The sequence below is a fragment of the Mangifera indica genome, chromosome 1, assembly GCF_011075055.1.
Source record: "Mangifera indica cultivar Alphonso chromosome 1, CATAS_Mindica_2.1, whole genome shotgun sequence".
Classification (NCBI taxonomy): Eukaryota; Viridiplantae; Streptophyta; class Magnoliopsida; order Sapindales; family Anacardiaceae; genus Mangifera; species Mangifera indica.
The window spans coordinates 22177169-22197939 of NC_058137.1; the positions used below are offsets into that span (position 1 = coordinate 22177169).

General features: G+C 33.0%; 2 protein-coding genes and 1 pseudogene across 3 annotated transcripts; all 3 read left to right on the forward strand.

Moving 5' to 3' along the window:
• Positions 1–2208: 2208 nt before the first annotated feature.
• Positions 2209–6890, forward strand: LOC123220174 (eukaryotic translation initiation factor 3 subunit C-like). Its single transcript, XM_044642216.1, has 4 exons — positions 2209–2342; positions 3164–3222; positions 3368–5152; positions 5796–6890. The coding sequence occupies exons 2-4, from the start codon at positions 3199–3201 to the stop codon at positions 6723–6725; spliced, it is 2739 nt and encodes a 912-aa protein (XP_044498151.1). The 5' UTR covers positions 2209–2342; positions 3164–3198; the 3' UTR covers positions 6726–6890.
• A 1334-nt stretch (positions 6891–8224) lies between these two features.
• Positions 8225–10602, forward strand: LOC123211816 (mediator of RNA polymerase II transcription subunit 7a). Of its 2 annotated transcripts, none has more exons than XM_044630741.1 (6): positions 8225–8408; positions 8585–8744; positions 8888–8957; positions 9152–9318; positions 9391–9464; positions 10272–10602. In XM_044630741.1, exons 2-6 carry the CDS (start codon positions 8610–8612, stop codon positions 10330–10332), a joined length of 507 nt encoding a protein of 168 aa, XP_044486676.1. In that variant the 5' UTR covers positions 8225–8408; positions 8585–8609; the 3' UTR covers positions 10333–10602. The 2 variants fall into 2 exon arrangements, with proteins under 2 accessions (XP_044486676.1, XP_044486670.1); XM_044630735.1 differs by having other exon boundaries at positions 8229–8408; positions 8576–8744.
• A 4611-nt stretch (positions 10603–15213) lies between these two features.
• On the forward strand, positions 15214–19153 carry LOC123228562 (annotated as a pseudogene).
• Positions 19154–20771: the final 1618 nt, after the last annotated feature.

The following is a 20771-nucleotide window of genomic DNA, read 5'->3' on the forward strand; positions in this document are numbered from 1 at the left end:
CACAATAAACGGCTAGTGACTAGACGATACCAAATTTACTATGTATAAAAGGAAAGTTCTCTTTTGGATATTAAAAGAGAGGTCCAATCAAATGTTATGACACAACATCTATATAAATATTGTTATGCAAGATGTTAACTTTTATATAAATAAAAATATTGTTGATATAAATATAATTCCTTTTAAATTCAAATCATGGGTGAATGTCATAAATGAAAAGATGTTCAAATGTACTTTTCTCGGAAAAAAATACTTGTATATAAAAATAAAAAATAAAAATGAAATGTGAAAGTAAAGGGAGAGGGAGGGAGGGGAAAACATATAGAGTATAAGTACAACACATATCATTTGTATCATTCTTGCAATATATTCAAACTAGTGAGAAACTATAAAAGGCATTTCAACCATGATGTCTTACTAGAATTCACTCAAGGTTTGTGAATAAAGAGCTAATTGATTGTCTATTAATCACAAGTTTATTCACTATAAATATGATAAAGAACTTATAAATCACACACACTAGAGAGTTGATTGTCATGACTGAGAAATCTTAGATTTATTATATATATAGTGAATCACTTCCAAATTCGGTGATTTCAATTTCTATTAATGAGTGAGTCTGATCCAATCATATCATGATGCATGAACGTCATACTCATTGTTGAACTTAAATGTAAAAATTAAAACTTTAGGGGCAACATCATAATAAACCAAAAGTTGAGGAGATGGAATGAATATGAAGTTTGATATGGGGTTCTACAAGGTTAAGCGTTAAATTAAGAATAACACTATTTGCACAAAGAATGAGTACAAACATGTGCACAAATAATGAACACAAACTAATGTATAAATAATAACATATGATCATGTAATTGGGTATTATTTTATCTTTAATTAAAAAAAGTAATACTATATACACAAACAATATGACAAATTTATGTACAAATAATGATATATCATCATATGATCCCTAACATAAGATGCAATACATACAATGGAACATTTACAACTTCATAAAATATTTTACAAACCAATTTTGAAATGGTATTCATTTATGTCGATTAAATTAAGTTAACGTAGAGATTTGATACCATAACCATATGAGTTAACGTAACTAATGCAATCCCCCTTCATGCATACATTGCACACTACCTAATTTACACACAACTACGAGATTGTCAATCACAATATTATGAATGTGTCCAACTACAAGCTTGTACATAAAGAAACTCAAGAGTGCCCTCTTGTAACAATTTTCATGAAGGATTCATAAAATGTCTACAACCTTTCTATTTAGCCAAACATGTTCCATTTGTCGAAAACTTGAGACGGCCTTTCTATTTAACCAAACACGGAGCAAACATTTAAAACTTTATTTCCTATAATCATTCCTATGGTAAGAAATAATATGATAATAAAAAATTAGGCCCAAGGGCTCTGTTATGGGCCTAACCTGGTCTTAGATCCAATTTGGGTCTTGTAATTGGAGACAAGGTTAGGGTCAAGCTTGCCTCAAGGCTTAGGCTCTTTAATAGACCAAGCCTTAAGGGCTTGGGCCAGGTTCAGTTCGAGCCCCCATTTGCCTAGGTGTGAACAATACACTTAAACATAAAAATGACCCACAATAAGATGTCTTTTTATTCTTCAACTTACAATACACAATTAACTCACTTCCGAGAAGGAGATTTGCTATTTCTAAAAGTTTAAAAAACAATTTAGCCCCACAAGATTAAACTCTACACTTTCTTGTACAATCAAGAATCAAAGTGTTTATTTAGCCAACAATATTACACTTAATTATTAGTTTTTTTCTAACTTATCTATATAAACTGATATGTATTAATCTGATTAAATGATTTAATTGTTTTTTTTATTTATATTTCAAAATTATTCCGTAACATAAAAATATATTAGTGTAAATGAATAAATTAGTAATAAAAGTTAAGAAGTGTAATATTATTATTTTTAGCATTAAGCTTTTATAAGTTCCAAATATGGAATTCATCTCAAAGCATATAAGAAAAAGTAATAATATGTGTACTCATTTTGAGTATACAAATAATTTCACACTTATGTGTTATTAAAATTATTCAATTATACGATGATATAATCAAATATATACATATTTATTTATTATGCATTTTAAAAAAAAAAAATTAACTGGGTGCTCTTAGTCGGTATTTTTAAATAAATATGGGCCGATAAATGTACGTTGACCCGGCCCAAAATTAAAACCTATCTTTCGTTTATAATTAACAAACCCTACCCTTCTGTCTCGCTTCTTCACCAACGCTCTTTCTGTGCGCAGCCCAGCTTCGTTTTTCACCAATCTTCCACTCCAGGTAATCTCTTTTGTTTTTCTTTCTGTTTGGCACCGGAGAAAAATCGCCTGGAAAATTTGTAATAAGTAAAACAAGCTGAGAATACTGATACCAGAATTTTGGTGTTTGGATAGTTTTAGTTTGTGAAATTGCTTCGCTTTCCAGGTTGAATATTGAAATATATTTGATAAATTCGATTTATTGATGTATTTTAGTTTTATTAACGAACTAATTGTGTTTTTTTTTTTTTTAATTTTGAATTTGATAAACTCTAGCAAGTAAGAATTCTATCGCATTATCAGTCGGCTCTTTTTTTCTGTCTGGTTGTCGAGAAAATTTGGGAAAAGCAAAGGAAATGAGAATGCTGATATTGGAATTGGTTAAGTGTTTGGGTGTGTTAAATTGCTGGGGCGATCTGACTTATGAATTTTACGCTTTGGATTGTGTTAGTTTTTGTTTTTAATTAATTTTGGTTTATCGTGTTATAGTTAGTTTCACTAGTTAACTATTTGCTGATTAATTTTTTAAGGATTTGATAAACCCTAAGAAATAATTTGTCTCTGTATTAAAGTTTGAGCTTTTTTGGTATTCTTTTTATTATTATTATTTTTTGTTCTAAATTTTTTTGGACATATAAATCTCACGAAATTGTAAGTTCATTTTTTCTTGGACTTCTTTCTTTGCCAATGAAGCTGGTGACTGTAGTTGGTGAAGTACTGTTGCGTTGATGTACTTTTTTTGAAGTTTCTTGTAGTGGGCTTGTAGTTGTTGCTACTTTATTATGGATTCAATGGTTGGGTTGCTAGTACTGATGAACTCCTCGTTTTGTTGTATGGTTTCAGATTATTGACTTTTGTGATTTCCTGCATACTAGAGAATGTCGTCACGTTTCTGGACTCAGGTTGGTGAAATAATGTATATGCATTCTTTTCTTTGATTATGTTCTAGTGAAGTATTGGATGCTAGCAATCTTTTGGTTATGGGTTTCACTTTTTTCTTTTTTTTGGTTGTCTTGGTTTGATTGTTTTTCTGTGTTGTCACAATAGGGTGGCAGCGACTCTGAGGAGGAGGAGAGTGATTATGAGGATGAGGTTGAAACTGGGGGACCTGAGGCCCCTAATGAAAATGCTGGAAGCAGATACCTGAAGGGCATGGCAAGTGATAGTGATGATTCTGATGGTCAAAAACGAGTGGTCAGGTCAGCCAAGGACAAACGATTTGAGGAGATGACTGCCACAGTTGACCAGATGAAGAATGCTATGAAGATCAATGATTGGGTTAGCTTGCAAGAGAGTTTTGACAAGATAAATAAGCAGCTTGAGAAGGTCATGAGGGTGACTGAATCTGTCAAGGTTCCTAATCTATATATCAAAGCTCTTGTGATGTTGGAGGACTTTTTGAACCAAGCACTGGCAAATAAGGAAGCTAAAAAGAAGATGAGTAGCAGCAATGCAAAAGCCTTGAATTCCATGAAGCAAAAATTGAAAAAGAACAATAAGCAATATGAGGATTTGATTAATAAGTGTAGGGAGAATCCTGAGAGTGAAGAAGAGAGGGATGAAGATGAGGATTCTGAGGAGGATGAAGACGAGGAGTCAGAGTTTGAGGAGGATCCTGACAATATTGGAATTGGAGAAGGATCTGATGCTGATGAGGAGGAGGAAGAAGAAGAAGCTGATGATGTTAATGACAAGGGCTGGGAGAAGAAGTTGAGTAAGAAAGATAAGCTGATTGACAAGCAATTCAAGAATCCTAGTGAGATCACATGGGAAACTGTTAACAAAAAGTTTAAGGAGGTTGTGGCTGCTCGTGGTAGGAAGGGAACTGGAAGGTTTGAGCAGGTTGAGCAGCTTACTTTCCTGTCAAAGGTTGCAAGGACTCCTGGTCAGAAGCTGGAAATTCTTTTTAGTGTTATCTCTGCTCAGTTTGATGTTAATCCAGGTCTTAGTGGACACATGCCAATAATTGTGTGGAAGAAGTGTGTGCAAAATATGCTTATTGTTCTTGACATTCTTACTCAGTATCCTAATGTTGTAGTGAATGACATGATTGAACCTGATGAGAATGAAACACAGAAGCCAGCTAACTATAATGGGACAATTCGGGTGTGGGGAAATTTGGTTGCCTTTGTTGAGAAGATAGACACTGAGTTTTTCAAGAGTTTGCAAAGCATTGATCCGCATACACGTGAGTATGTCGAAAGACTCAGGGATGAGCCTCTGCTGTCAGTTCTTGCTCAAGATGTACAGGACTATTTGGAGAGGACTGGAGAATTCAAGGCTGCTGCAAAGGTAGCTTTAAGGCGTGTTGAGCTCATCTATTATAAACCACAGGAGGTTTATGATGCTATGAGGAAATTGGCTGACCAGGCAGGAGTTGGAGATGGAGAGAAAGCTGGTGAGGAGGAGAGTAGGGGACCTTCTGCATTTATTGTTGTTCCTGAGGTTGTGCCTCGAAAGCCCACATTTCCTGAAAATAGTAGAACAATGATGGATATTCTAGTTTCCCTCATATACAAGTATGGAGATGAGAGGACGAAAGCCCGAGCAATGCTTTGTGATATTTACCACCATGCACTCCTGGATGAGTTCTCAACTGCTCGTGACTTACTTCTAATGAGTCATTTACAAGATAATGTTCAGCAAATGGATGTTTTATCCCAGATACTCTTTAACAGGGCTATGGCACAGCTTGGTCTATGTGCATTTAGGGTTGGACTAGTTGCTGAAGCACACAGCTGCCTTTCTGAACTGTACTCAGGTGGAAGGGTGAAGGAGTTGCTTGCCCAAGGTGTTTCACAGAGTAGATACCATGAAAAGACTCCTGAACAGGTACTTATCTCTACTTATGGCCTTTTATATGTAAGATGATACTCTGTGCATTCTTAACAAGTACTTTGTGTCTGGAAGCTTTTCTCTTGTGTTTCATGGCAGATGGTTCTTCAGTATTTTTTAACTGAATGTCATAGTGTGGGCATTCAATATGGAAGTGTGATTGAATTATTACTGCTGTTTTGTTTGTTGATCTAGTGCCAACTTGATATAAATTTTAAATATGATTCTTAGTTTTTGAAATCGAGCAATTCAAAGAATACTGAAAAAAGCATGTTTTGCAGATTTTTCTTAGCCTCTTTTCATTATTTTCTTCTGTTCTCTTGATTTGTCTTTGTAGATATCTCTCAGAGCCTAGGCTAATCTTAAGATCTCTTTGATTGTAAGTAGCTATCGTGCAAAATGAATTTGTTGTAGGCTCAAGTGCCATGAAAGGAGAGAAACTTAAAGATCTCTTTGATTGGCATTTGTTATTTAAGAATTAAAAAGTCCAGGTTTAGTTGGCTGTTGAAAACTTTGGCTATTTATATTTTAAATAAATTTTAGATTTTCTAAGAAGAAAGGAGAGGATTCACAGTTAGTACATTACAAATGAATTAAGGTTATAAGTTAATTTACTCTTTAAGTTGTTGATTTTTATCAGGAAAGGCTTGAAAGAAGACGACAAATGCCATACCATATGCACATAAATCTGGAGCTACTGGAGGCTGTCCATCTGATTTGCGCCATGCTACTTGAGGTCCCTAACATGGCAGCCAACATCCATGATGCTAAACGTAAGGTCATAAGCAAGACATTCCGACGATTGCTTGAGGTGAGTGAGAGGCAAACTTTCACTGGACCACCAGAAAATGTCAGGGACCATGTTATGGCGGCCACCAGGGCACTTACTAAGGGAGACTTTCAGAAGGCCTTTGATGTCATCAACTCTCTGGATGTCTGGAAGCTCCTCAGGAACCGGGAGAGTGTGCTGGAGATGCTTAAAGCCCAGATTAAGGAAGAGGCTCTGAGGACTTACCTTTTTACCTACTCCTTATCATATGATTCGATAAGCTTGGACCAACTCACAAAAATGTTTGACCTTTCGGAAGCCCAGACTCACAGCATTGTTAGTAAGATGATGATCAACGAGGAGCTTCACGCTAGCTGGGATCAGCCTACACAGTGCATTGTTTTCCATGAAATTGAGCACTCAAGGTTGCAGACTCTGGCATTCCAGTTAGTAGAGAAGCTGTCAATACTTGCAGAAAGTAATGAAAGAGCAATTGAGGCGAGAATAGGTGGCGGTGGCTTAGATCTCAGGCGGAGGGATAACCAGGATTATGCTGCTGCAGCTGGCAAGTGGCAGGACAACTCAACTTACACTCTGGGAAGGCAAGGAACTACCCGGTCAGGATATGCAGGCGGTGGGAGGACATTGGCGCTAGGACAACCCGGTGGTTATACAAGGGACAGGTCCGGTCAGTTACGAGGAGCAAGCGGATATTCTGGAGGCCAACGGAATTCAGCTGCAAGGGGTTCCCAGATGGATAGTTCAGCTCGCATGGTTAGTCTAAATAAGGGAGTTCGTTAATTATCCCCATTGTTTCAGATTCCTTCAGTTCTGACCTCTTTTTGTAGTAAACTGAAAATCTTATTTTTGTTTCGTTTATTGTATCTGTTTGGAAGTGGAATTGAACATTGGGAAGTAGATTTTCCTTTGCTTCTCTAATTAACGCGAGTTCATGTTTGCGCTTCACTATTTGCACGGGTGGTTCTATTTTTCGGGCTGTTAATATTTATTTTCAAGTAATTATTTACGAATAATTAAATAGCTTTTTCACGTGGCTAATCTTATGTGATAAAGTTAAAATTATATTATTATTATTCCTTTTTATTGAATTGGTTTAAAATTAAAGTTATGCTAGAAATAACTGATTCATCAATTCATTATAATTTTTAGGCCAAAAGATTTATTCCCACCCAAGGTGAGTTTAGTCTCTTATTAAATTTAAAAAAATTTAATTATCTTATAGTTAAAATTAATAAAATTTATTAAATTTAAAGATATAATTGTTGTTCAATAAGAAATATTAAAAAATAAAATTTTATTTAATCTGTTCCATCTTAATTTTAAAAACTTAAATTTTTTTTCCACTATAAATTATGGAAAATTATATTTTTTTTCCTATTATGGTTAGTTCAAAAAAGTTTAGGATTTTCTAGTGACCTCCGTTGTGGACACCTTCTCTGTTTGAGACCGACAATTTTCTTTCTCCGACACTCTTTGTCAATCTCAATGATATACGACCTAACGGAATAAATTGAATCTCATTCATCAAACAGAAGTTGTGTGCTCGTGTTCATATTTGAATCAATAGTAGCCCTTCGTCTTTGTTTTGGATAGTCACCTTTCATCTTCATCTTCAATAGTTGCCCTTTGTTTTCAATAGTCACTCTTCGTCTTCATCTTTGATAGTTGCGCTTCAATTTGACAAATAAGATTTGATTGATTCTGTCACGCTATCTATTGTTGCGAGTAACAAAAAGTATTAAAGAAAGGTTATTGGTCTCAGGCTAAGAAGGTGGTTAAAGCGAAGAAGAGTGTTAGAAAACTTTAAACTCTTTGGAGTTAACCTTAACAGGGGGAAAATGTATCTTTTCATAACTTTTGATAAAAGAAAATTATGAGTTTTTAAAATTTAGCTAGAGAAATGATATAAATTTTTATTTTTTTAATATTTGTGGTTATATAATAATTATATCTTTAGATTTAACAGATTTTTTTAACTTCAACCGTTGATATGTAAGTATTTAAATTTTTTAAACTTAATAAAAAAGAATTTGAAAATAAACTAAAAACCCTGGGTAGGAAGAAGTCTTTTGGCCTAATTTTTAATAAAAAACTGTAATTGAGGTAGTCTAAAACAATGCTATAAGACTCAAAAATTAATAAAAGATTTTGTCGAGTAATTGCAATTACCTTGCACTTCATTTTCTGTTTGTTTTTTACACAACTGTTTCCCTTTCAACTGTCTTAGGCGTGACCAGAACATGCTTCTTCGGTCCCTGTACAATGACTTTAAAAAGTCCTTTAAATTATAAACAGTAGGGACTACAAAATTAACCCAAAATATCTTTAAGCCTCACTCCTTTGAATCCAGCGTCAAGCCATTCAGCGATCCCTCGAGCTGCCGTCGCTCATCCTTTGCTCGAAGTAAAGTGGAAAAAGTGTTTGGAATTGGGATTAAATTGGCTTAATTTTCCGATCCACCTGGTGGGTTTTTCGATTTTGCTCTTTTGTTTTGGTTTCAATTTAAATTTCTGGGTTTTATAATGTCATTAATTTTATTATGATGGTTCTAGGCGTTATTTCTGGCTATAATTAATGAATTTTGATGCGAAATTTGTTAGCCCTTATCTTATTTGTATAAATTTTTATAGTGTTTTCAGGTTTAAGTATAAGAGATTTCTGGTGATGGCAACTGCTACATATCCACCACCACCCCCCTTTTATCGACTCTACAAAGATTACTTAGAAAACCCTAATTCAGCTCCAGCACCACCACCTCCTATTGAAGGGACTTACATTTGTTATGGTGGCAACTACACTGTAAGTTTTTTTTTTTTCAATTGCACATAGTGGGGTTGATTGCATATGCGTTAATTGTATTTAGTGTTATTTAGTGTGTGATTTGGATTCTCATTGTATTTTTATATATTAATTGTTAGGTTTTTATGTGGTTTTATTTGTAGACTGATGATGTGCTCCCAAGCTTGGAAGAACAAGGAGTGCGTCAACTTTATCCGAAGGGACCAAATGTTGGTATGCTTCTATTTGCTTTGGTTTTTCACTTTTGCACATATGTATCTGCGAACTTAGAAAACTCTCGAAAGTGAGTTGGTTTAGAAGATTGTGGTGTTAGGTAACATGATAGTCGCTGGGGATGTGTACTCCTGCCATTGTTTTGCCTATGATAAATAATATGGTGATGACAGTCCTAACACTGTCTTGTGTAGATTTTAAGAAAGAACTGAGGTCTCTGAACAGAGAATTGCAGTTGCACATATTGGAGCTTGCTGATATCCTTGTTGAGAGACCATCTCAATATGCTAGGAGAGTGGAAGATATATCCCTTATATTCAAGAACTTACATCATCTTCTCAATTCATTACGTCCCCATCAGGTAAATACTTTCCAACAGTCTTTTATGGGAAATCTGCCCCACACTTATTGTCCTGTGTTTTTTGACTTATAGGCTAGAGCAACATTGATACACATATTAGAACTTCAGATACAGCGCCGTAAACAAGCTGTTGAGGATATTAAGAGGTATGATATTTTAAAACTTATTGAAAGAGTTAGAAGCTTCTTGAAAATGAAATTGTCTGACTGAAGGAGTGTGATTCAGTCCTGATTATTGTCATTGATATTTGGTTATATAGTTCATCAACAATAAGAAAATTCAAGTAGTTGAATAGCCCCACTGCTCTTGCTGAATGATTGGTTAATGCCAAAAGACAGAGAATTGAATTTGCTATGTTTATCTTCCCATGTTGCTTATCATCGTTGTGAGGTACCTGAGTGAGATAAATTGACCTTGCTATTTCTCAGCTTTCCTAGTTTATCTCAGTGGACTACTTTGAGATCATCTTGCTGCGATCTCAATCAATTTGTTTTAGAACATGCTTCTAAAATAAATGATATTATTGTCAAGTTGGCATACACTAAGGTTTCTGCTTATTAAATGAATATAAAGATATGTAGTTCTGTTCTAGCCCTTTGAGATTTTGAAACTCATCTTAAGTGTTCTACCACCTTCCTTCCTTATCACCCTTTAGCTTGAGATTTGCTTGGCTGAAGATATATTGTGTTGCTGTAGTTTCTTACTCCTGATCATATGATCTTTCAGCGGATATTTGGTACAACTTAAGTGTGTTGTTTGAGCACAACTTAAGTGGTTGTTTGACTATGACTTGAGAAAAATTTTCCTATTCTCAAACATCGAGCATGTAATACTGATGCATAGCTAGAAAGGAGAAAAAAAAAAACGTGTGGTTTTGTATCCTTGACAATATATCATTTTAGCTGTGGTGGACTTTTCTGATTGTTGTAGTTGTTTCATTTTGCTTTGTCCAGGCGGAGAGAAGAGGCGCAGAGACTTCTCAAGGAATCCCTTGGAACCTTAGAAGGACAGTAGTTTAACTAAATCTTCATATATCTGCTTAGAAAATCCTGTAGCTAGCTAATTTGCAAGAAACTTCTATTGCTTAATGCCTGCAGACTCCGAGACGATGCAGTTACAATCTGCAATGCTGGGGGTTTCATATGCTTTTTGTATAACTTGCTCTTTGAAGTTTATTCGGTCTATGTAAGCTAGCTGCATATATTTGGGACATAACATTAGTTTCTGTAGTACTTCCATTTCTAATAGCTATTTTGAGCAATGTGATCAATCACCTTTCAGAAAGGTTTCCAGCTTCGGTCTACGATCTGGTAGCTCAACCTCAAATCAATTTTAGTTGAACTAGTTAGAACCCCATTGCTTCACCATATGTTAGGCTGAGAAGCAGTTTGAAAACTAAAGAGACTTAATTTCCTTTGAATGATAAAGCACAGATAGAGATGTTCAACCATAAAAATTAGAGCAATATTATATGTACTTATTTTGAATATACAAATGAATGCATATTTTTATATTTCATTATGTGATTAAGTGTTACTTTATCTTTAATTCAAAATCATTTAATTATATGATGACAAACATGAAGTGTGTATTTATTTGTGCATTGAAAATAGATATGCATAATTTTATTGTAAATCATATATATTGAAATAATTTTTATATATATATTATTTTATAAGTGTAACGTTGTCATTCCTTGATCTATTTTACAAAATTGTCGCCCATCTTCTGTATTTTTTAATGTTATATATCATTTTTTTTTTCTCATTTCTTTAGCAACAAAACTATGTATTTCATAATTAGGTACATTAATTTACATCATTACATGAATTAGGACTTTTAAAATTATTTATATCAATTTTAAGGATTAATGCAATTGACACCATTTAATAAATGTTGACTAATTCTAGTGTGCTTTATAAAAACGTTTATTGCAAATAATCTCCATAACAAAATAACATATAATTTAAAATAAAAGATTAATGGATTAGAAAAGCAAATACATGGTATATAATAGTTTGATGTAACCGTTTTTACGTCTACTCTTCCAAACTATCTTCTTTAGAATATTTTACTAATTCTTGGTTGACAAAACTCTAATCAAGTTTTCCTTTAACAATACAAATAATTTTTAAGGTGATATTATAACATTTATAGATATTAGAGACAAAATTCTATTACTAAAAATCTTTAGTCTCAATAAGAGTGAAAGTCACTCTTTTACATCATGTAACTTATACAAAATTGAAATAAAAACTCTCTCAAAGAGTATATAAGATATATATGAATTCAAGAAAGTGAATTGCTCAAGATTTTTTATTAGAAAAGAAGATTTGTAAGTGAATAGCTCAAGTATGTTTTGCTCTCAATTGTATGAAAATTTTAGCATGCAAAAGTTGATTTCAAATGCATTTAATTGGGTTTATATAGAGAAAACTAAAAAAAAAATAGTCATTATGCACAAATCTAGTTGTTATAAAGTTTCAAGAAATACAAATTTCAATTGACCAGATGTATTTCGGTCAACCGAATGTGATGTGGCATTATCATGGTGTCTACATGACATTAGCCATTTCAAATTTTGTCGCTCAAGTCTGTTGGCTAAAAAGAGATTTGGTTGATCGGATTTTTGAAAGCTAAAAATATGACTTCTAGATTATCCGATAGTTAGAATTCAACAAGCTCGGTCGGTTAATTTGGTAGACCAAATTTGATTATAATTTCCCCTAAAATTTTGAAAAGTTATGTTTCGCTCCTAAACTTTGAAAAATGGCAATTTAAACCGTTTTAGAAAACTTATTCAAACCAAACTTAAAGAAATAACATTTTAGTCCACAAAATTTCATGATTTCAAATAGGTTATTGAATTTTGATAAAATTCAGTTTAACTCATAAAGTTTGAAATTAAAAGATTTGAAAAATGACAATTTAACTCATTTAAGAAAATTTATTAAAACTGCACTTTGAGATTTGATATTTTATTCCAAAAAAATTCGCGGTTTCAAATAGGTTATTGAAATTTGATAAAATTTGGTTTTACTTATTAAGCTTAAAAAATGACACTTTAACCTAAAAATTTAAAAGATATGATAACAAATTTTTTAGAGAGTTTCATATGCAGATAATTATTCTAATAAACATTAATATTTAAAGATTATAAAAACATTTACCTAAACTTGACTTTTTTTTTTTTCAAATCTTTAAGAATTTTTTATTTGAGTTTTGTTTTTTTTATTAACGTTTTAATCATCGTAAGTATATTAGTTGAATTATTATAATCTAAAACTTATATTTAAGTAAAAACATTAGTTGCTGGGCTTACAAACATATTAGTTTGTTGTTATCCAAATAAGAGTATAGTAACTGAAAGAGTCAACAAATTTCATGTTTTGATAACAAAATTTTGTACACATCGTTAACAGTTCAAGCCTAACACAAGCATTGCATCCACAAGAATGAGAGTATCCAAAGGTTCAAAACTCTCAACTAATCTTCAATATAAATATATAAAACTAATTTAAATAAACTGAAAATATCAAAATTCACTTACAAGCCAAATGTTAAGGTCATTAATCAATTCTTGAAATGCAGTTGGGCAGTAAAACCCACCTAAATGAAGTCTGCCGTGATATGATCTTGCTGCCTTTTCAACAGTGCTGAAGGCAAACTCGAAAGTAACACTAGAGATTGGGAGAGCGAGAATATCTTAAGCAATCTTTTGTAAACAATTCATCAAAGTCAAGAATTCTACGTAAAAGTTGCTTCTTCTAAATAATATTCAAAATTTGACATTCTGTGGCTACTACTCGGCGCTTGTTTCATGAACATATCAAAGCTTGATAGAAACCCCTTACCAACACAAGCATCGGACTAAAAAGAAAATAAAGCAAAAGATGTTTGAATGGTATAACTTGTCAGCCTAGGTTTATACTGACAAAGCGACTCTGGACAATATTATTGGTTTATGATTATTTCAACTTTTCCATTATCTCCATATATCAAATAACCAAAAAATAAATAAAAAAATCTAACAACTTCATTTTAAGTCTAAGGTCTAAAACATGTGCTATCCCTAAAACCATGAATCTGATTCCAAAACTTGTTTAAATTTTCAACCATTTGTGTTACCATCTTCTTAATCGCATCATTTTCACATGTGAGCCAGCTTGACAAGAAAAGTTTAATTTCACAAAGGTAGAAAAATAATATTAGCCATCAGATCGATGAGCTCAAACAATGGTCAATTTAAGATTGGTCCGTATCCAAGAGGTCTAGATCCAAAAGGTCTAACTTGAGATTGATGAGTTGAAATTTAAACTCGAATTGAAAATAATTTAATTTTAGATCTAATCCGAATTGAATTCAAACTCAAATATATGAATCTGTTTAAACTCAATTTGTTTATGAATATACAAATAAGTATATATTTATATATGTTATCATATAATTGAATATTATTTTATTTTTAATTCAAAATCATTTAATTATATAATGACACACATTAAATATGTATCTAATTTTGTTGTCTGAACTAACTACCTATTTTCTATTTATGGTTTAGGATAGAAGGGAAACCCCCAAAACCACAAGACAAAAAGATTCATAAAGGTCTATGTTGCTACTTTGTTAGAATGTTGACTGAATTTCCTTCTTTTACCAGATTCTATATTAATTGCCATCTTTATTTATTTTCCCACTTTAACTTTCCTTAGCTTGTGTTGATTAATTTCTTTCTTCTTTCAGTCTGCTGAAAGAGGCAATCTATTTGGTATATATTCCCACTTGAGCTTTCCTTTCTGGTCTTAATTAACTTCTTTCTACTTTCAGTCCTACAATTTTCATTATAAGTTGAGTTCATCTTTCCTGAAAAAGGCATTCTATTTGGCGTATGTATTACCCATCGAGCTTTCCTTTTATCGTCTGGTTTAATTTCTTTGTTATAAGTTGAGTTCATCTTTGCTGAAAGAGGCATTCTATCTGTTCTATATATTTTGCAATGCAGGTTTTGCCCATCAAGAGAACGAAGATGGCAAGGTGGAATGCTAAATGGAGTTTGGTTGTAGCCTTATTAGCAATGCTTATTCAGTTGCATTTCTTCACTGGAGTTTCCTCTCGGAATATCAAGAACACCCAATTTAGGTTCCTCCTCATCTTTTTGTTTTTGTTTTTGTTTAAATCTCGTATTAACACCCACGGGTTAAACTTAATTCGGATCAACCATAGTTACACATAACATATAAAATAACTAATTATACAATAAATCTAAATATAAAATTAAAATTAAGGAGGTGAAAAAACTTATTTGAATCGTACCTTTAAATCTTTCGAACCTTAAGAATTATCCAAAAATTGAACTGTTTTTATAATCTCTCTTATGATAGGTTTCAATAAACAAATTTATAATGTTAGACATCAAAAAAGGAACCCACCAATTTATAGGAGATTAATAGATCCTCCCATCAAAGATCTAATAACTTAAAACCACACACTAAATTGTCTTACCCTCAAATTACTTATTTTATTAAACACAAAATATTATTATTGTCAGGGAAATTTTCTAACACAGTGCTCATTAAATTTTCATTTATTTTTGCCTTCTAATCAAGTTTAATTGCCAGAACAACTGTCATTATTGTTTCTTTCTTCTGAAATATCCCATTGACTCCACTTATGCAACACCTTCTTTGCTTATTTGCAGAAAAGTTACGAGGAGTATAAGCGACAGAGAATTGTGGGAATCTCCTGATGTCGCATTGAATACCGAAAGGCGAAGACAAGTAAAACCACAGAGCTTCAAATTTCAATAATAACAAACGGATTTCAACAGCTACTTCAAAACTATTTACGTTTTTGATATTCGGGAAAGCCTCTGGGCTAATTAGATTCTTGTTTCAGGTGGTAATGAGTAATGGGTTAGTGCAAGTGACTCTGTCGAGCCCGGATGGCGAAGTCATAGGAATAAAGTATAATGGAATTGATAATGTGCTGGAAATAGATAATGATCAAGATGATCGGGGGTACTGGGACGTTGTTTGGCATAATCCAGGAGAAGCAGACAACTTCGACAAGTAAATAAATTCTCTATCTTGAATTCATATTCAGTAAAAAAATTTATTCTGTTGATGATTATATAGAAATCCTCTGTACATGCAGATTAGAAGGAACAGACTTTCAGGTGATAATGGCAGATAAAGACCAAGTAGAGATCTCATTCACAAAGAAATGGAATTATTCCCCGCACGTCCCTTTAAACGTAGACAAAAGGTGAAGTGCAAGAATTACTATTCTCAAAAATGAGAATAAAAAAACAAAGAATTGAAGTTGATTTACAGCAGTTTCATTTAAACTCCACAGGTACATAATGCGGCGGGGCGTCTCAGGATTTTATGCGTATGCCATTCTGGAACGCGAACCAGGGTGGCCGGACGTCGACATGGATCAAATTAGAGCCGTTTTCAAGCTCCAAAAGGACAGGTAAATAATTAAACCAACTTTTATTAACAGTGTTATTAAAACCTAAATTAATGCACAGTTCGTAGACAGTTTTTATCTATTTTTAAGATATTAATTGAATTAATAATAGAATATATAATCGAGTTTTTTCTTTATCTATGCAATGAAGTGTCAATTATTTGATTCACCTATTTAAAATTGTTTTTCTGTTTATTTAAAATTTTTTTATTTTATTAAATTGAAATTTATCTTTTAAATTAGGAAATATATTTGGTTATTAATAATAATTATTTTACAGATTTACTTATAATAAATTTTATATGTTTTATAAATATATTAAATATTTGATATCACTTAAAAAATATATAATAATTTAATAATAAGTAAATTGGTTGAACCTTAAATTAGTGAATTAACCGGTGGAGAACGGCTGGGTTTTAAAAACATGTTTTAATAAAAGTAAACATCCATTAGGTTCCATTATATGGCAATTTCGGACGAGAGGCAAAGAATAATGCCAATGCCGGAAGACCGTGAAACGGGTCAGCCACTTGCCTACCCTGAGGCCGTTCTCTTGACTAAGCCCATCAATACTGAACTTAAAGGAGAGGTTTGCCATTAGTGGTTTCTTGAAGCTTCAATTAATAGTGAAAGATGGATTCATTTGGATTCAATATTCTAAGTTCTTCCGAATTTGCTTTTTTCTGATGGAGGGGTCAGGTGGATGACAAGTACCAGTACTCATCAGAAAACAAAGATAACAAAGTACAGGGATGGATATCAGCCAATCCACCGGTGGGTTTTTGGATTATCACACCCAGTGACGAGTTCCTGTCATCTGGTCCAACGAAGCAAGATCTCACCTCCCATGTCGGCCCTACCATTCTATCTGTAAATCCCTCCACATCTAATCTTTTCTCCCTGTTTATATGCAGGAAGAGCAATTATATACATATACAAATGGGTAAAACTGATAGAAATTTGGGAATGTTGATTGGCAGATGTTTACAAGTACACATTACGGTGGGAAGGATATAGATACTAAGTATCGAAATGGAGAGCCCTGGAAGAAAGTACTGGGTCCTGTTCTTATCTATCTAAACCAAGCTTCATCGACTAACGATATCTTTGGAGATCTTTGGAAAGATGCAAAGGCTCAGGTGTAAATATTAGCAGACTCCGTGAATCAGTCTTACTAATATTTGAAGTTTTACAAATAACATTTCACCAACTCAATGTTTGGCCCTTGTTACTAGATGTGGAAAGAAGTTGAAAGCTGGCCATATGATTTCCCCCAGTCTCAAGATTTCCCTAAATCATGTCAAAGAGGAAACATTTCTGGTCAATTACAAGTCTTTGATAGGTAGTATTTAAATAAAAATATATATAAATACAATATAAGTGAGTAGTATATAAGTGTATGGATTAAATTTTAATACAAATTAATTGATTTTGTGTAATCTGAGTTTCAATCTTCACACTTATGGGTCTAATATATATTTCTGATATGGTATCAGAATACGAGTCAAACGGCAAACTTGCAGTCTAAAGTGTTCCTAGATACAAGTGATAACATACCCAGTCAAAAACCGACTGAGTCAAGTGGCCGGTCTAACAACCTATGATGGTTACACTTAAGAAGAGGTGTTACAGACTCAAATAAAAAGAGAGTCTCACATATAATAAAATTGAGTAAAATGGGTGGAATATAAATATGTGAATTTGATTTTAATATAAGTCAATGGTTTTGTATAATATGAGTTTCGATCTACACACTTATATGTCCAATATAACATATTCTTGACAAGCAACAAGGGTTTCTATTACCATTAAAATTATGCATAGAGATTTTACTTCTTTCATTTTGTTTTTCAGATATATCAATCCGAGTGTAACGGGGGCAAAATATGCTTATGTGGGCTTGGCAGCACCTGGACAAGTGGGATCATGGCAAACAGAAACCAAGGTTAATTTGAAGCTTTTTATCTTTATTTTTTTATTAACTCTATGTTTTTGGCGCTTAGAAGTGTAATGAGGAACTAATTATTTTGTATAATAAAATTATAATTTTACCAGGGTTATCAGTTCTGGACACAAACTGACGAGCAAGGGAATTTCTTCATAAAAAACGTTCGAGAGGGGGATTATGATTTGTATGCATGGGTCCCTGGATTTGTTGGAGATTATAAGCATTACACTAATATTACTGTCCAAGCAGGTAAAATATAATTTTGATTTCAATATGACTTGTCTAATTGAAAGAAAAAAAAGACGAACTTTTTTCTCTTGGCCTAATTGAACAATGCACTATTGCCTCTTTGACATGTTTAACACAGGATCTGAAGTCAATTTGGGAGCCATTGTGTATTGACCTCCTAGAAATGGTCCTACATTGTGGGAAATCGGTGTTCCTGATCGCTCCGCTGCTGAATTTTTTGTGCCAGAACCTTATCCGACACTCATGAACCGACTGTACACCAACCGGACGACAGACAAGTAACTCCAATACCATACTAAAACTTATATGTTAACGTACAAAGTTCTGCACTATTTTGGCCTGATTCTGAAAAAAAAAGATATTGAGCAGGTTTAGGCAATATGGATTATGGGCAAGATATGCAGATATATATGGTTATAATGATCTCAAGTACACAATTGGCATCAGTGATTATACTCGAGACTGGTTTTTTGCTCATGTTAATAGGTATTTTCATCTCATCTGAAACTTTTTGTGGGTTCTGAAAAACTTGTTAATTTTCCAGGGCCTGGTGCTTAAGTTGTATAATTGCATTGCAGGGATACAGGAAATCGGACATATCAACCAACCACACGGCAGATAATGTTTGAGCTTCCGAATGTCGATAGTCGAGGAGATTACACACTCCAAGTGGCCATGGCAGCAGCCTCTGAGTCCGAATTTCAGGTATAACACAAATTTTTCTGTCACTTGTAAAAACAGATCCATCTCAATATTATTTCTTCTTCTGATGAACTTTTACGATGGTTTTACAGCTTCGAATCAACGATGCGAATGTTGCTAAACCTGATTTCTCAACAGGGCTAATGGGAAGGGACAATGCCATTGCCAGACATGGGATTCATGGGTTGTATAGGTTTTATAGTACAAATGTTCCAAGCAATAAACTCTACAAAGGAAGCAACACATTCTATCTTACTCAGTCAAGAAGCCAAACCCCCTTCCAAGGGATTTTGTATGATTACATTCGCTTAGAAGGCCCCCCTAGCCTTCAAACTTGATCAAGCCAAAATGTTGTAGCACAACGTTTTTGTTAATTTTATAAGCATTGTCTAGTTAATCTCTTCTCATGGTTTGGTTTTGTGTGGTTTAGGTTTTGATCTATAAAATTAAAATACAATATTATTATCATGTTATCAATCATATTTCTAATATTTTATTCCGTAGTTTCTTGAGTTTTAATTGACCAATGCTATATATATACACTTTTGAGTACATAATTGAGTATATTGCTAATGTGTCATCATATATGATTGGATATTATTTTATAATTAACTTAAAATCACTCAATTATATAATAACACGTCAAATATATATTTAAAAGTGTGTACATATAGTTTTATTGATTTAATTATCTTTAATGTCTGTACTATCACAATTTTAGCACTCTAAGATTTATGAATATACATTATTACCTATATAAGGTGCGTTTGGTTGAAGGTTTTTAAAATTACCTTGGTAATCTATCTTTTATTCCCTTGTTTGATTTGTCAGTAATAAAATATTACAGTAATCTTCTATTATCAATGCTGACATGACAGGTAATATAAGTGGTAATCTGATTACCACCTTCACCTTAGGTATTTAAAGATTACTAGGATAATCTTGAGTTTATTATAGAAAAATTATTATTTATTAAATTTTTGAGATAAAAATAAATTTATTTTTAATTAATATGACAAATAATATAAAAAATATTTTAAAATAATTATATTCAAAAGCATTTAAGTAAAATAATTTACTAGTAATCTTTTATTATCTTTAACCAAACACAATAATTATTTATACCTATCAAATTTTATCAAACATAGTAATCATTTATACCCAGTAATCTTTTAAGTAATCTATCTTCAAAGTAATCTTTCTATTTTAGTAATCAAATATTACCAAACCAAACGCCCCATAAATGTATTGTTAATAAGTAAAGTGAAATGAACATCAATATATTCTAAGGTGATTCTCGACTAAACAAAGGTACAATTGGAGCCTTGGGCTAAAGAGTCTATTTGTGTCCCTTCTATTTAGGTGATAGGAAATAATTCTTGATTTAAGGCTTGTGGTTTGTTGTTGGTAGGGCTGGACTCGAGCCGAGTCAGCTCGAGCTCGGCTCGGCTCGATTCGAGCCCGAAACGAGCCGGGCTCGGCTCGATCGAGCCCGAGCCGAGCTCGAGCTGGCTCGGTATATATTTTTTTTAAATTTTTTATACAAAACGACGTCGTTTTGATCCATATATATACATAAAACGGTGCCATTTTGATATAAAAAATGAGTCGAACCGAGCCGTAACCGAATCAAGCCGACTTGAGCCGGCCATTAAAAAACCGAGCCGAGCTCGGCTCGGCTCGAATCCAACCCTAGTTGTTGGTCGTAGTTGCTTAAGCGGTTTCCTTAAGGAGATGCTTCTTGGGGGATATTCTGCAAGTTAGAGAATACCCCAATTTTTAGGGTGTCAGGAGGATTTTAAGAGCTCAGGCTCCCATCTATCTTGTATGAATCATAGTCAAATGATGATTACCATATCTTTTTGGATCCAATTCGAATATAATTCAAACTCAAACATTTGAATTGTCTAGAAGTCAATTTGTTTATGAAAACGAATCTAATTTTTAACTCAAGTTTCACTCATTTGTTTTAAATTGTGATCCAACTCAAATAATTCATATCGAACCTAACCCTGTTGTTAGCTATATAGTTAGTTTCTTCATAATAAAATGCTTTGGGATGATGGTTTACATTAATCAA

Excerpts from the sequence above, each read along its gene's own strand:
- LOC123220174 (XM_044642216.1), top strand. The coding sequence starts at position 3,199 with ATGTCGTCACGTTTCTGGACTCAG. Across the intron at positions 3,223-3,367 it reads CGTCACGTTTCTGGACTCAG|GGTGGCAGCGACTCTGAGGA; the intron begins GTTGGTGAAATA and ends TTGTCACAATAG. Across the intron at positions 5,153-5,795 it reads ATGAAAAGACTCCTGAACAG|GAAAGGCTTGAAAGAAGACG; the intron begins GTACTTATCTCT and ends GATTTTTATCAG.
- LOC123211816 (XM_044630741.1), top strand. The coding sequence starts at position 8,610 with ATGGCAACTGCTACATATCCACCACCACCCCCCTTTTATCGACTCTAC. Across the intron at positions 9,319-9,390 it reads ATTCATTACGTCCCCATCAG|GCTAGAGCAACATTGATACA; the intron begins GTAAATACTTTC and ends TTTGACTTATAG. Across the intron at positions 9,465-10,271 it reads GCTGTTGAGGATATTAAGAG|GCGGAGAGAAGAGGCGCAGA; the intron begins GTATGATATTTT and ends TGCTTTGTCCAG.